Below are 17,571 nucleotides of genomic sequence, written 5' to 3'. Positions count from 1 at the left end.
ATCTTGAAGATTCCTTATCTATGATTCTAAGACAAGCTTTGTAATTATAATTATGTAGCACTCGGTTTTGACTTTATTCTGATTTTTTCCATTGCATTGATGTAATCAATGTGTATGTCATTCTATGCTTCTTTTCATTCTTCATACTCATAATATCTTTTAGGAAAGTAATATTCCATATGTATGCATATATTTAACATATATTTCTAACATGTTTAACATATATTGAACTACTTGCCATCTAGGGGAGAGGGTGGGAGAAGGGAGGGAAATTAGAAGATAAGATTTTACAGGGGCTAATATTGAAGAATCATCCATGCATATGTTTTGAAAAATAAAAAGCTTTAATAAAAAAGTAACATTCCATTACATTCATGTGCCTCAATTTGTTAAACCATTTCTCAAGGGTGATCCTCTCTTATTTTTAATTCTTTACAATTACAAAAAGGGTAACTATAAATATTCATGTGTGTGCATATGTCTATACATATATGTATAAATATATATAATATTAACTCTCTAATTTGATTGCCTTTGAGAATCTGCTTAGCAGTGGCATCTCTAAGTCAAAATGTATGAACATTTTTATTTACTTTCTCTTAGTTATTCTAAATTACCTTCTCCTTCAGGAAGCCCTTCTAGATTTTTTGTTCCTCCCCTCTACTGGATCCCAGTTCTAAATGTTTTTTCTTCCCTCCTTTTTTTTGTAAGGCCTCTTCTTATTTTTTAAGGTTATACATGAACATTCATTTTTTACATATTTCCATGAGTCATGTGGGAGAGAAAAATCAGAAAAAAAAGGAAAAACCACAAGAAAAAAAAGGAAAAAATGAAAATGAATGCTTTGATCTGTATTCAGTTTCCAAAAGTCTGTCTGTCTGTCTCTTTCTCTCTCTCTCTCTCTCTCTCTCTCTCTCTCTCTCTCTCTCTCTCTCTCTCTCTCTAAATATGAATAGTATTTTCTCTCTAAATTTTATTAAAGTAGACTTGGATCATTGAATTGCTGAAAAGAGCCAGATCAATCACAATTGATCATCATATAATCTTCTTGTTGCTGTGTATAATGTTTTCCTGGTTCTGCTGGCTTCACTCAGAATTAATTCATGTAAATCTTTCCAGGCTTTTCAAAAATCACCTTGGTTATCTTTTCTTATAGAACAATAATATCTCATTACTGTCATATACCATAACTTACTCAGCCATTCCCCAATTGATGGGCATCCACTCTTTTTCCAGTTCTTTGCCACTACAAAAAGAGCTACTACAAGCATTTTTATATATGTGGGTCTTTTCCCCATTTTTATGATTTCTTTGGGATACAGACTCAGTAATGCCAGAGTTGAGAATGTATTTTATAACCTATTGGGAATAGTTCCAAATTGCTCTCCAGAATGTTCAATCACTTCACAATTCTACCAACAATGCATTAATGCCCCAGTTTCCCATACCCCCTTCAACATTTATCATTACTTTTTCCTGTATCTACCCCAACAATTTATTGAGCTGATTAGAGCAAATATATACACTTTTTAGACAAAAAACACTATCTCACAGAGGCCAAATTATTGGCCAAAGATTCTCTGTTTGGGAAGTGGCAGAGTAATGTCTTGATTCCGGGTATTCTAATTCCATTATTCTTCAAATCAAAAGCTGACTCTCCATGTGTTCAGAAGGACAAATCATTCCTCTTTTGCAGTATGTGTGCGAAGGGGGGGTGGGGTAGGGAACGGAATGTACCTGCTTCCCAACCACCCTTCTTCTGTCTTCTGCTTTTATTTCACTCCTATGTTCTGAATTAATGGTCTTATTTGTTTCTGACACCTTGAACCAGGTGGGAAAACAGTAATTGATAGGTGTTTATTCTTTCTGTCATATTCACCCTCTGTCCTTACCATCTGGCTTCTTCCCACCAACCCATGCCAAAGACAAGTCTGGAGGGTTTTAGCTTGATCACAGGGTCATATATCTAGAGTTGAAAGGGACCTCAGAATCCTCCTAGTACAATCCTTTTGTTTTACAGGTGAAGAAACCAAGGCTCAGGGAAGTTCAATGATTTGCCTCAAAATACACAAATAACACGTACTAGTACCAAGATTCTTAAATTCCCAAATATCTTGACACTGTACCATACCACCTTGTCCCCTGATATTCTCCCTTCTTCTCAAAGTTATATTACAAATCTTGTCAAGACAACATACCAAAACCTATGGGATGCTTTCAAAGCAGTTCGTAGGGCAAATTTTATATCTCCAGTTATATGAATAAAATAAAGAAAGAGGAGATCAATGAACTGGGCATGCAACTAAAAAAGTTAGGAAAAGAACAAATTAAAAACCTCCAATTAAATAACAGTTGGAAATTCTGAAACTCAAAGGAGAGATTAATAAAACAAATCTTGTCAAGAAATCAATAAAAGTTCAGTAAATGGAGGTATCAATCGGGGAAGGGAAACAGGGAGTGAGTCCGATGACTAGTTGAGTACTGTTCAGTTCTTATTAGGAAGACAAATCTCCCAGTACAGGAGATGAGGGATAAGGAGAAGTTGTTCGGGATTTGTTTGGAAGATACTATAAAGAGAAAACTGAAGGTCAGAAATGGGGAAAAGAGATTACTCAGGAAAATCACTCATCTCCTCCCCTCTGAGCCTCTGTAGACCTGAACCCAAATTTAGCCTTTAGATTGGACCAGACTAAATGAATAGACTTCCAGCTGCAAAGGATCTTAAGGGGTGGTCATCTTCCATAGAGCTGAGATCTGCCATGCTTGACAGACTGGGAGTTAGGAGGGGGGAATCTCTGGTTTTTAAATGGCCTTTATAGACATAATTTAGTCTCCCTCCTACCAGAGTTAAGCCTAACCTCTCTATTAACTGCAGTTTAAAGCTAACTCCTAGTTAGAAATAATGAATCCCATAGTCATATATATTTAAAGTCTTACTATTCAAAGTTATAATTATGTAAAATATGGTAAATGGTCTCAGCCTAATGGAAATAAGCTGCAAATTCAAAGACATTGCACAGCCTTCTTTATCACCACTAATTGAGACCCTGTTTTAATAAATGTGCAGTATTTAAATGTAGCTCCATTTCTCTGAGTTACCCTCCACAAATCTCATTCATCCCAGAAGAAAATAGTGGCTCAAATAAGATGCTTCCCATGGAATATACCTAAGATGTATCTTTATGAGTACAAACACATTTTGCAAAGAGAGTGACCAAAATGTCTATAGCCTTTGACAGAAAGTTCCCAGTGGTAGGCATATAATTTGGAATAAAGCAAAGTTCACATACTCCAAATATTAACTTTTTGTGGTAGCAAAGAACTGGAAACAAATAGATACTCATTGGTTATGATATGGCTAAGCAAATTGTGGTCTGTGAATATGTTGCTGTACCATCAGAAATGATTAATTCAATGGCTCAACAAAAATATTTATGTGAATTGATGAAGAATGAAATAAGAAGGACTAGGAAATTAATATACATGATGACCATGTACAGTAATTTAAATGGAAAGAACAACAATAACAATAACAAAATGAAAATGAAGACTTTTTAATCATCAAACTTTTGCCTGATCATGAAAGCAAAAAATAAAGCTACTTCCCATCTTCCTTACAGCCTTATCTGACAGCCAATTGAAATTGGATAAGCTATCCCCTTGGGGGAAACACTTTTAATTCTATGTGAGAAAATTTGGTGGTCATGGTTTAGGGGCCTTTAAAGAGGGGACTTGGAATGGGTACAGGACTAAAGAATCAATTCCCCAAATAACAAGAGAATAAAAAATTCCCAAGTCCAACTCTGTATTTTCAGTCTCTGCCTCTGAGAGATTAATGAATAGTTTCTGTTCCACCTTGTCTTCTATTTCATTCTGCTTTAACAGAAGGGGCAGTCAATACTCACCTGACACAAATGCCACTTTTTCCTTTAAGATAGGGAGGACATCAGCAGCTTTCAAACCATCATTTCGAAAAGAACCTGTAAAACATGGAAGTCAATGAGTCAGAGTCAAATGGAGAAGGGGACCAAAGCTCAGCCCCAACCATGATCCCAACCTACCCTCATCCCCAAAAGATCCTGTTAAAGTAGAGAAACAAACACATGCCTCATTGTTCCCCCAATAAATCAGAGCCCAGTGGAACAATCATTTATTAGGTGTCTGCTAGGTAGAAGCCATGGAGGTAGACACTAAGCATTCAAATGTCAGGAAAAAGAGCTCCTCCCCTCAGGAAGTTTATATCCCACTCCCCATAGACACAGCAGATAAATAGGATTATTTGAAGCAAAGAAAAGAATACAGACAACAAGAGGATGCCAGAAAGGCTTCCTATGGAATTAACACCTAAATTGAGTCTTGAAAGGAAGCAAGGAATGTTAAAAGACAGCAGAATGGAAGAGATCTTCCAAAAATTGAGGGCTGACTATGACTGGACACAGAGGCCTGAGACAAAATTTCAATTTCAGAAAACAGGAAGTAGACTGCTTTGGTCAAAAGGCAGAATCCATGAATCAAAGTAATATACAATGAAACTAGAAAGATAGACTAAAGCCAAACAGCGAAGAGCTTTAAATACCTAGCCAAGGTCTTTATATTTTAAGCTAGAGGAAGTAGGGAGCCACAGCAGGTTCTTAAACAGGAGTAACCCATTTAAATGTACATTTCCCAAGATTATTTTGGCAAGTGCCTGGAGTATGAACTTTAATACACAAGAAAACTAATCAAGAGGCTATTGTGAAAATCCAAGCAGGAAAAGATAAGAGCCAGAACTAGGGGCTAATAGAATACTGAGTCAAAGGTAAATTTCCAAGAGCTCAAATCACTGCTATTCCTTTTTTTTAAAGATGAAAATAGTATATCTCATACATGTTCTTTTTTCTGCCCAATTTTTTCTGTCTCTATCTTAGCCTCTGTCTTTCTCTCTGTTTCTCTTATTCTGTCTCTTTTTCTCTATGTCTCTGTCTTTGTCTCCTTCTCCCCTATCTCCTTCTCTCTCTCTCTCTCTCTCTCTCTCTCTCTCTCTCTCTCTCTCTCTCTCTCTCTCTCTGTCTCTCTCTCTGTCTCTTTCTGTCTCTGTCTCTGTCTCTGTCTCTGTCTCTCTCTCTCTCTCTCTCTCTGTCTCTCTCTCTGTCTCTTTCTGTCTCTGTCTCTGTCTCTCTCTCTCTCTGTCTCTCTCTCTCTCTCTCTCTGTCTCTCTCTCTCTCTGTGTGTGTGTGTGTGTGTCTCTCTTTCTGTCTCTCTCTCTCTCTTTCTCTCTCTCTCTCTCTCTCTCTCTCTCTCTGTCTCTCTCTCTCTCTCTGTGTGTGTGTGTGTGTGTCTCTCTTTCTGTCTCTCTCTCTCTTTCTCTCTGTCTCTCTGTCTCTCTCTCTCTCACACACACACACTCACACACACACATAAACTACCACCACTATACTTTGTCTCTAAAGGAGTAAAAAATCAGTGTTGACAGATTATCTTCTGATCCTAAAGCTCCAAACATTTCCATCTCTCCTTTCCATACACGGCACTTACAACTGATAGTCGAGATTTTTCAGATTCATAAAAGAAAGTGCATACAACCATTAATAAACCAATCCAATCCATAATGGTTAGATGCAAAGCAAAAGATTGAATTTGATTCCCCCTCTTTAATCATCTCAATACTCTATACCTCTTTCTTCATCATGATCATTATTTAAGAGTAATAAGCTGGACTTTTTGTTGCTGTTTTTGTTAAATGTTGGTGAAGACCTCCACAGAAATTTGAACCTCCCACAATAATCTATGGCAAAGTCTTCAATCACCCTCAGAGTTGGGAAGTTCCTCCTGAGACCTAATCGAATTCTTATGGGGAGCCTGGAAGCAGGGGCACTGGACCACAAGTGGAGAGAGAAATGAAAGAAAAAAAAAAAAAAAACAACAACAACAGCAGCCTTTGGCTTGAAAGGACAGCAGACCGACCTACTGCCAGATGGGCGGGAAAGAGAGAACCAGGGGCAGAGAACTCCAGGCCAGCACGTTGTCCCCCAGATCCGTTCATTAACATGCTTTTACAATTACAGTCCTGATCAACTCCCTCGGAATCCCATCCCCTCTTGATTCCCTCCCGGTATTCATCGCTTGTTTCTCTTTGAAACATGACACAGATGTTCCCTGGAAGCACAGCCTCTCCTCTATCGGCCTCAGTGGGATAGAGGCAGAAAGATCACAGAGCTTGTGGCCTCTGTGTGACATCCCTCTCTTCACTTCCTGTCTCCTCCCTTAGGGATTCACTCATAATCCGCAGGGGGTGCAATGGAGGAGACCAATGGCCACAGTATTCACAGCTGCAAGAGCGCTTAGAAATCATCTGAGCCAATCCTCTCATTTGACCCATGGGAAAACCGAAAACTCAGAAAAGTAGCATTACTTTTTTGAGATCACAAAAGCCTCTGGTGGGTAGCAGAGGGTAGGGCAAACCCAGGTTTCTGATCTCCTGATCAAGGTTTCTTTCCATTAGACCAAGCTACAATAAAGGATAAAATGTATAATCCTTATTCCAGGAGTGAATCAATGAGGAGAGCACTGCTCACACTGGGGCTGCTAGAACAGAATAACCTAACTCCAAAAAGTAATGGTTACCATTTATATAATTATTACCTCATTTGTTACTCACAATCCTGGGAGCTAGGTGTTATCATTATCACCATTTTATGATTAAGGAAATTAGGCAAATAGAAGTGAATTGACATGCTCTGGATGACATAGCTAATAAATGTCTTAGGCTAAATTTGAACTCATGTACTCCTGACTCCAGGTTCAATGGTCTGTCCAATGAGTATTGTGGATTCTCAGAATCATAAAATCTAAAATTGTAAATCACTTAAGAGGTCACCTTGTCCAACATCCCTACTTGATTTAGGAATCACCAGTTATTTTCATTTAGCCTCCACTTTGGGTCTTCTGTTAGAAGGGTTTTCCCTCCTGACACCTGCTCTTTCTTCTGGTCTCGGTCTCGGTCTCTCTCTCTCTCTCTCTCTCTCTCTCTCTCTCTCTCTCTCTCTCTCTCTCTCTCTCTCTCTCTCTCTCTCTCTCTCTGTCTCTCTGTCTCTCTCTGTCTCTCTCTCTCTCCTTTCCCCCCTTCTCTCCCCCATCTCTTTGTCTCTTACTTTTTATCTCTGTCTCTCTCTGTGTCTGTCTCTCTCTCTGTGTCTGTCTGTCTGTCTGTCTGTCTGTCTGTCTCTCTCTCTCTCTCTCTTTCTCTCTCTCTCCTTTCCCCCCTTCTCTCCCCCATCTCTTTGTCTCTTACTTTTTATCTCTGTCTCTCTCTGTGTCTGTCTCTCTCTCTGTGTCTGTCTCTCTCTGTCTCTCTGTCTCTCTGTCTCTGTCTCTCTCTCTCTCTCTCTCTCTCTCTCTCTCTCTCTCTCTCTCTCTCTCTCTCTCTCTCTCTCTCTCTCTCTCTCCTTTCCCCCCTTCTCTCCCCCATCTCTTTGTCTCTTACTTTTTATCTCTGTCTCTCTCTGTGCCTGTCTCTCTCCACCTCTCTGTCTCTGTCTCTGTCTCTCTTTCAAGGATGCTCTATTTTTCATTTCCCAAAAACTTAATTGCTAGACATCTCCTAGCAAAGCAGGAAAAGAAGTCTCCTCTTCTCTACTGGCAAATCTACCAAATCTAAGAAGGAATGGTGACTCAGCCTGAAAAATACTTTGAAGATAAGTCTTGAGTAGGGTTAGGAAAAATAAGGAAACCCTATATAAGTAATAAGGCAATCCAGGGTTCTCCCTGCCCAATTTTCTCCAAATTCATGAAGAAAAGTTGCCTGCTCCGCTGACAGCCTCTGTGTAGGGTGAGGAATGAAAAGGCTCTTAAGCAGAGATATAAATATGAGAGAAGCTGAGCCTTGAGCAAGAAAGACAGAGTAAATGTGAGCCTCTGCACCAGGAATACATGGAAGGAGAAATCAATTATGGGCTGGGAAGGGAGGTAAATGAAGCTGGGGAGAAGCCTTAGAGCCAGCTAATGGAAGTTTGGCTCTGAAATAAGTCTGAACCACTACAGGTTTCTGATAGGATGCCAGCTGGCTACAAATGGTTAAATTCTGGAAGAATCCCAATATGCTCTCATAATCCTGAACGTGGTTCTCCCTGAAGGAATAATTTGAAGCCATGTTCCCCTTCCCAGGTCAACCAACACCTGTTTTTCATCAACTATTATCAACTTCTATCACCTAGATGGGCCTAAGGGAAATTGAGAGGCTAGGAAGATTCTTATTCTTCAAGTCTCTATTCTTCAGGTCTTCCCTAGGGCAAACTTAATTAAGAGACCTCCCTAATTCCTCCCTTCCTTGCTCCTCCCAAAGGCTCTACTGACAATTTAGCTACATGAAAGGACATTGACCAAGGCCCAGAATGACTTTTTCTAAACATCCAGTTCAGATATCAACAGGGAATTCAAACTAGACAATGAAAAATTAAGTTTAATTAGAGATCATCCATAGATTTCAGTCTCCAGGTCTGGAACTTACTCATGACGTTGCTAACCTCTACAAGAGGTGTCTTTCTTTTTTTTTTCCGGGAAGCCTTTTCTAATCACCTTGATTCTTAGTATTCCCCCTCCTTCCCAAATTATTATGCCTGTGCTTATGTGCTTACTTGGTATGTTGTATACCCCATTAGAATATAAGTTCCTTGAGGGTAGGAGCTGTTTTTCATTTTGTTTTTCTATATTTAAAATGTAATATAATATCTTCCACTGGTGAGAGAGGGATAAGGGTAGAGCCAGGGATAGGGATGGAAAAAGAGACAAGGTTTCTGACTTCATTCGTATTGGGGGATCTCATATGAGGAAGTTATCTCCACCAGTGCAGGTAGGAACCTTTCCTGCAATTTATAGCCTTAAAACAAGGATTCTTAACCTGAAGCCCATAAACTTTAAAAACATTGATAACTATATTTCAATATAACTGATTTCCATTGTAATCTTGAGCATCTGTTTTATGCATTTAGAAACATTATTCTGAGAAGAGGTTGTAGATTTCACCAGACTGGATATATCAAGATTAGCCAGTTAAATAAATCTAGACAAGAGATAATCTGTATTTAAAAGATGTTGCTAACTGCTTTAAAATAATAAGTATTTCCCTTCAATAGTGTCCATGTTTTGTTTCTTTAAAAATGGATTTTTTATTTTAAAAAGTTCAACTCCTGTCCAAATTATTACTAATTACAAATTAGTAAAGTGAAAATGAGTGCAGTGTTACTCCAATAACAACAGCATACTTATCTCTTTTCCTTCCCTTATATCCCTCTTTTATTTGTCATGTCTTTGGCTACATTCCACTCCTCTCAGTAAAGTAGTTCAGAAGACAGTCAAGCCTGCCTTCTGGTCTCTAAACCTTTAAGAGAACTTTCCAATTTGCTGTTAGAAAAGTAAATGAGTCTCTTTCTCTGAGAAAGTCCTGCTCCTTGCCCTAGGGAACAGCAGAAAGAGCCAAACACCAATTTATCCTCATCCAGAAGCTTCAAAACCTCACACTTCAAATCCCATTCATCATTCCCCAATTCTCCCATCACCCTATCTTCTCCCCAGGGAAACCTGCCTGCTCCATTCCAAACCTTTCCTTTCTTTGCTCTTTTGTTTCCCATCTACCCTACACACAAAGTAATCTTACAAAAGCACAGTTTTAATCAGACAATTTACCTGCTCAGAAACTTTCTCTATCCATTGCCTGATGAATAAAGTAAGCTTAGGCTTACTTTGAATTACCTCCACAATCTGGCACTTCCAATACTTCCAGCTTTCTCTCTCAATACTTTTCTTCAGGAACTGTGTGCTCATGCACACAGATTCTCAATCCCTATTTGGGCCCTATTCTACTTCATAGCCTTTTTTCAGTCTGTTATCTGGTTCTTGAATGTTCTCCTCCACTGTTTTTTACTACAAAAATCTTATCCATTCATCAAACCCCATAACAATCCATTATTTTCACTCCCTTCTCCCCAAACACTCTACCCAACATTGAACTCTCTTTCTATAAACTTGTGAAATCTTATTTGTATTGCTCTTACAAATTTATCACATTTCTAGTCTTTGTGTACAAATCTTAGGAAGGCTCTACCACTCCATTATGTTGGGCCTAGAGTCAGGAAGATTCATCTTCCTGAGTTCAAATCTGACTTAACGCATTGATTATTGTATGACCCTAAGCAAGTCACTTAACTCTATTTGTCTCAGTTTTCTCATCTGTAAAATGAGCCACAGAAGGAAATGGCCAAACACCCCAGTATCTTTGCAAAGAAAACCCCAAATGGGGTCACAAAGGATCAGACAAGATTGAAATGACTGAATAAGAACAACAAAAGTTAGAATGGGGGATTAAGGTACTTCTAGATTATAAATTTTGTTAGGACCTGATTTGTTCCTTCTTATCTTCATCACTTAGTTTATAGATAGCATTCAATTACTAAACTCTGTGGACTGGTTGCTTTCAGATGAGATAGTAAACATTAAGTTCACTACTTAGGATTTTCTGAGAATGAATCCCTAATATCCAACCTCCTGCTTCTACGTAGAACATTCTCCCTCATCACAAGTCATAGATCTATACAATGATCTGAACCTACAAAAATTCTTCCTTCTGCAGATGAATTTACCCCAGTATTCTTTTTAAATAGGAGATATTCCCCCTTTAAAGAGCTTCATATTCAAGCTATCTATGTTACCCAATGAATAAATAATCAAAGGATATGAACAAAAATTCTCAAAAGAAAAATTACAATTAACACTATGTGTAAGAATTTTCTAAATAATTAATAATAAGAAATGGGAAAGTCAAAACAAATTTAAGGTTTCACATCATATCCAAAAAATTGACAAAGATAAATAATACGGGATTAGTCAATATTGGAGAAGCTGTGGACAGACAGATATTTAATGGCTATTGAGGGAACCGTGAACTGATCCAATTATTCTGGAGAGCAATATGGAATTTTCAATTAATCAAATCAATCTACAAGCAGTTATTAAGCATTGAGTATATGTTAGACACTGCACTAGATACTGGGAATACAAAGACAAAAATGAAATTGCCCCTACCTTTTTAGGGGCTTTATGTCCAATATATACATGTATAGGCATATTTTTAAAAATTATGTGAAGAAAATGACCAAAATATCTATAGCCATTGACCCAGAGATCTCACTGCTAGGCAAAAACTCTGAGGAGGGCAATAGTAGAAAGGTCCATATACAACAAAATTACTTATAGAAGGATTCTTTTGTAATAGAGATCTGGAAACAATGTAGATGTCTATCAATTGAAAAATGATGAAACAAAATTTGGTATAGGAATATCATAGAATATTATTGTGCCTCATGTGAATATAAACAATATAGATAGAAATGGGAAGGCATGTGAACTGATGCAAATTTTCTCATGTCTATTTAAGGCAAAACCAAAATATTGGTCATATAACCAATGACAACAACAATGTAAACAAAAAGACCTACAACAAAAAATGAAACTTAAAGCTGTCATTACAATGATTAAGATTGATCCCAAAGAAGAGATATGAGAAGGTACACTCCAACCCCTCTTTGTAGAGTTAGGGAACTATGGATGTGGAATGTTGCATATGCAGTTGAATTTAATTGATGTGTTTATTAATTTTGCTAAACTGCTTCTTTGTTTTGTCTTTTGCTAAAATTATTTCTTTTCCTCCCTTTGTTATAAGGGGTAGCTTTCATAGTATGTGCATGAAGGGGATATATTAATAAATGAAGTTGATGTAAAAAACAAAAAAGTTTTTTTGTAAAATATAAAATAAAGTAAAAATAAAAAATAAGAAGTGTTCTAATATGTTTAAGTAAGAATTCCATCTTCAAAAATTTGAGTTAAACACCACTTTTAGGAACATGGATGATTTAAGTGATTTGTCCATGACAAGTTGAGAGCAAACCCCAAAATAGAACCCAGGACTCCTGAATCTCATCAGTGGACTGTGTCCTGTGCATCACATGACCTCACAAATAACCTGTTAGAAATATTTAAGAAGGATAAATAGTACTTTGGACAAAGGCTAAGCAGAGGGTTATGATTTATTTAGATTTTCAAAAAAATATCGACAGTTCTACAACAAAACATATTTGGAAAGTTGAGAAACCATCACATATGAAAATTTGATTTAGAGATAAGCATAGGGATAAATGCATAAATTTCTATAAGAAGCAATAAGCATGTTTGGGGGATTGTTTTTGAATTAGGTACACATAATATATTTATAAATGATCTATATGAAGAAGACTAAAAACTTCAAAAATGTAGATGACACTTCCCATGTAGCCAAATATCAAGCCAAGATAAATCACAGAAAGTAACAGATGAACTTGACAGTAAGGCATTCACCTCAAAGTGATCCAAATGTTACAATATAATATAATAGGATATGAGCTATCAATTAGAATACAAGAGAATGAAGGAAAGGAGCATTTATCAAATGCCTGTTATTTTCCAGACACTTTACAAATATTAATCATGACAATAATGCTTAACAACTATTAAGTACTTATTGCTTACTAAGAACTGTACTAAGTACTTCACAATTATTATCATGGCAGCCATTTACAAATATTAATAATGATAATAATACCTCACCTTTACTAAGTGCCTACTATATACCAGGAATTATGTTGAGCACTTTATGATTATTATCATATTTGATCTTCATGATAATTTTAGGAGGTAAATGTTGTTATTATTGTCCCCATTTTATACTTTAGAAACTGAGGCAAACAGAAGTTAAATGACTTGTCTAGAGTCACCCAGATAATAAGAATTCAAGACTTTGAACTCAGATCTTCATTATTTCAGGACCAGCTCTCTGCTTCACTGCAGCAATCTTTAAAAAACATTTTAAGATAATATCATTTCAATACAATAGCTTTCTTTTATAACCCTGTGCATTTGATTTTATTTGTTTAAATACATCATTTTAAGAAGGAACCATAAGATTTATCAGTCCTCCAAAATAGACCATGACATGCAGACAAAAAAAAAAAATGCTTAGTCATTCCCCAAATATTCTGGTCCAAGGTGATTATGCTATAGCAATAAAGCCAAAAATGTTAGGACTTTTTCAGAAGGAGAATCAAAAGCCAAGCAGAAAATAAATTCTACCCTTGAATGATCCATTCATTTTCCCCCTAGCACCTAGCACAGGGAGCAGTAGCTACTTATTAATACATATTTGTTGAATTGAATTGGCTTGAATTTCATATACAACCCTTGTTTCACACATAAAACATTATTTACAATTCTATTTGCACCTCAAGAATGATTTGACAGAGTTAAGGACAACTCACACAATCAAAGGGAGGGCAAGCAGCTATATGAAGACAAATTTCCCAAACTCTATGCCTGTGGCTAGAGATTCTGCTGATTTATTATTTTCTTGGATTCTGAGTTATTTGATTTGCCCAATAACAATTAATAATTCAAATAGAAGCATAGAAGCTACATAGTATATTATGTCAGAGCTCCCACAGCAAAAAGGGGGTTGACATAGTAAAGCCTGCATAAATTCTTTATCCAATGCCTAATAAGTTTTGGCAACTTATTCTACCAAGAGATAGTACTGGATAATGCATGTAAAAGGTTTATAACCCTTAAAGCAGTATATCAGTGTCAGCAGTTACTTAATTACCATTAGAGACAGCAACTATAAACCACTTCCTCCAAAAACTAAATAAATTCATCCACTTATTTGAAAGCCAGAAATGTTGTGGTGGATAGCTGAACTCAAAATAGGAAAAGATCTGGATTCAAGTCCCACTCCTGAACTACTACTGATACTACTATGGCAGCAAGGAAGTGAAGGAATAGAGAAAAGGGGCTGGAGTCAGGAAGACTCCTCTTCCTGATTTCAGCTCTGGCCTCAGACACTAGCTGTCATTTAACCTTGTTTGCCTCAGTTTCCTCATGTGTAAATTAAGCTAGAGAAAGAAATCACAAACTATTTCAACGTCTTTGGCAAGAAAAATCAAATGTGGTCAGGAAGAGTTGAATAAACCTGAACAATAACAACAACCATAACATCCACAACCACAAGAATCACAACCACCACTACCACAACTACTACCACTATTACTACTAACTAATATTTATATAGCACTTTAAATTTTGTAAAACCCTTTACAAATATTATCTAAACTTATCCTCACAATAACTCTGGGAATTGGATGCTATTATTCTCCACATTTTACAGAGGAGGAAAATTACCTAGGTAGAGATTAAATGATTTGCTCATAGTCACACAGCTAGTATCTGGAAGTGGATTTGCATGAAATTCTTCCAGTGCTTCATCCATTGTATCAAGGGGCAGGTCACTTAATCTTTTATTGCTCTAGGAATTCTCTAAGGTCATAAATTATAGCAAAGGTACCAACTAGCATTGATGGAGGAGGTTTCTTCACTTGTATGTTCCCTATCCCAATGAAATCACAGATCTATTCTCTATCCCCAACCCTAAATTTATCCATAATGACTTTTCTATTATTATGAGATGCAGTATGGAATAATAGATACAGAATCAACCTCAAAGTAAGGAAGATCTGAATCTATGTCTTGTTCCTAAAAGATATTAGCTATTTGATTTTGGACAATTCATTTGACCTTTTAACTTTAATAATTATGGCTTTAATGATTTATAGCCATAACTTACAAAGCAGGTGCTGATTTGCATGTCATCGTAACAAATTTCCTATACCTATGAAATAATAGGCATAATCCCTAAAAGGGAAAAAATGGTTATTAAGGGAAAATTTGAGATGGTAAATGTACATCTCTAATCTTTTAAATTTAATGTCCAAAAGTACAAACACCTTCTACCTACAAATTACCCCTTGGACCATTGCCTAATACAGAGGACTGGACTGGATGAATCATGGATATAATGAAGTATGACATTGCCTTGGTTCTTCGGTCATTATCTCTTCCTTTTCTCCTTACGAACATTTCTGTACTCGCTAGCTCCAAGGAGAACTTAGTATCAAGAAGAAAAAAAAAATAACACCAGCTTCCTATATGCCCTTTACTCTATGTTTATTCTCCACAGTTTTTACCCATAATGTTGTCAAGTTATATTCCCTATCTTCTCTGCTCAATCATATTAATTCTATCTTTAAAGTCCAACTCTTGTTCATCAAACTTTTACCAACTAGTCCATCCTATACCAATACTCATAGTACCTTTCATTCAATTTAGTGTGGGATGATAAGGTCACCAAGAGCAGAGATCATCATTTCCATTTCTATATCTCTACAGTGCCTAGCACAAGGTAGGAGTTCCATAAATATTTATCAATTTCAATTCTGGTGGATGTGGCTCTTTTCAATAATGAGGTGATTCAGGCCAGTTGCAATAGACTTGTGATGGAGAGATAGATCATCTGCATCCAGAAGGATTGTGGAGACTGAATGTGGATCACAAGATAGTATTTTCACTTTTTGTTGTTTTTTGCTTGCTTTTTGTTTTCTTTCTTTTTCATCTGATTTTTCTTGTGCAACATGACAATTGTGGAAATATGTATAGAAGAATTGCACACATTTAACATATAGTGAATTACTGTCTAGGGAAAGGGTGGGGGAGGAAGGAAGAAAAATTTGGAACATAAAGTTTTACTATCTTTGCATATATTTTGAAAATAAAAAGCTATTATTTAGAAAAAATACTCATCGATTTCACTTAACCAGAATGTATGGCATTTTATCAACAGCTCTGGATGATCAGCAGCAAGCAATGAAATTATTGCCTCAAATGTTGGGTCTCAGATTGAGATAACAGATAAATGAAGGAACTGGAAAACCATTCAGAGGTCATCTATCCCTACCTTCTCATTTTACAGATGAAGAAACTGAAAGCTATTTTATGGAATTTGAGTGACTTCCCAAAGGTCACACAGATAGTAACCATCAGAGGAAATGTTGGAACCCTGGTTTGAAACATTATACCATGGTGGAATTCACCCATTAAGTTAAATCATAAGGCTTTCCCTTGACTATAACTAATCAACAATGGATTTTACTGAACCCCATGATTTCATAGGAATTGGCTTACAGCTAACCCTTGTTCTTTCTTAAGTGGAGAAGAACAAGAAAAAACTGTCATTGTAATGTCTGCATAGCAAGTAAATTGATATTCCGTCAAAGGGAAAAGGAGCTATCATCATTTGTGATAGAAAATGATGGAATTTTGGGGGAAGAAAAAAATTTCAAACTAAATAATTCAACTGTGTTTCTATCTGTACATTGCCACATCTGTCATATATTCAACAGTAAAATTTATCATTTCATGGACCCCTGAACCATGACTGACCAAAATGGGCAGTGTTTAATCTTCTGAGCAGAGTAGTCTAGAGGGGAGAGGATTCGGATAAACTAACCTTAGTCCTGGTTTCACTGCTTATTAGATTGTGTGTTCTTGTGCAACTCACTTAACTTCCCCTTGCCTCAATCTCCTTAACTGTTAAAAGAGGGGACCAAACTAGATAATCTCTGAGGGTCCCTCCCAATACTATATTTATAATCCATTGAGAGTTCTATAATATTATGTTGGGCTGCTGCCATTGGTAACAGGTACAGAAAACTTATAAGACCATAAACTGCTGGGCAATCTTAGGGCAATGCTTCCTTTAAAAAAAAAAAAAAAAAAGCCTATTAAAATAATAGGACTCACTGCTGCCTTTGAAGAATGCCAGAGAAGAAAGAGATCCTGAGCCCTTGGAATTCCAGGAAGAATAGTATAAACAGGTGGCCCCTCGGTTGAAATGGCCCAGTGTGATGTTTCTTATGTTCTACTAAGGATAAAGGCACACACGCTTAAACTGGCATTAGAGCCTGGACCCACCCCATCTGTGTCCTGCTGCTGCTAAAATCTCCAGCCTGCTGTTCAGTTAATTAGCAAAGTTAAAACATTTTGTATCTATTAGGGAAACAATATTACCGCCCCCATCTCCTCAGGCTTCTTGGGTACTGGTGTTCCCTAACCGCCATATCTCTGCCCCTCCTCATTTTGAAAGGAGTACAGTTACAATGTCGCTGCCTCTGTTTGCCTTTCCAGTTGCTAATCCACTGTTCCTACTGCTAGATAATTACAATCTGCCCTGTTTCCTGGCTCAGTTTCATCCAGAGCTTAATCCATTACCATCAGAGCTTAAATGCCTTGGTAGAGACCATTGTGTACCTTGGACCAGCCAGCCAAGACACCTTCCTTTGAAAGTTGTTTCAAAACCACTTCCTTCATGAAGCATTCTCACTTTAATGTTCCACAACATAGATTACTTTTTTCTCTCTCTTGGTACTTAGGAAGAAATAATGATGGGCATTTTTTTAGATTTTTTTTTTTTTGGCAAAAGTTACCTTTGATGTTTCCCCAACTAACTTGTAAGTTCCTGCAGCTTCTTGGCCTTATAGGATTTAAGATTTAGAGCTTGAATAAACCTTGGAGGTCAGAGTCCAAACTCTTTGTTTTACAGATGGAGAAACTGAGGCACGGGAAGGGTAAGTTGTTTACCAGGGTCATAAAGCGAGTAAGTGTCAAAAGCAGGATTTGAAATTC

The 17,571-nt window shown here is 37.0% G+C and overlaps 1 protein-coding gene across 11 annotated transcripts in view; it reads right to left on the bottom strand.

Annotated features, from left to right (window-relative positions):
* Window positions 1–17,571, bottom strand: part of KALRN (kalirin RhoGEF kinase) — a 934,437-nt gene that overhangs the window by 656,165 nt on the left and 260,701 nt on the right. For all 11 annotated transcript variants that reach the window (XM_074301431.1, XM_074301444.1, XM_074301430.1 and 8 more), the window contains exon 2: window positions 3,906–3,980. In XM_074301431.1, coding sequence (XP_074157532.1) covers window positions 3,906–3,980 — 75 coding nt within the window. The remainder of the gene's footprint in view (window positions 1–3,905; window positions 3,981–17,571) is intronic.

Source organism: Sminthopsis crassicaudata, chromosome 3, assembly GCF_048593235.1.
Source record: "Sminthopsis crassicaudata isolate SCR6 chromosome 3, ASM4859323v1, whole genome shotgun sequence".
NCBI lineage: Eukaryota > Metazoa > Chordata > Mammalia > Dasyuromorphia > Dasyuridae > Sminthopsis > Sminthopsis crassicaudata.
This window is presented reverse-complemented; position numbering and strand designations above follow the sequence as displayed.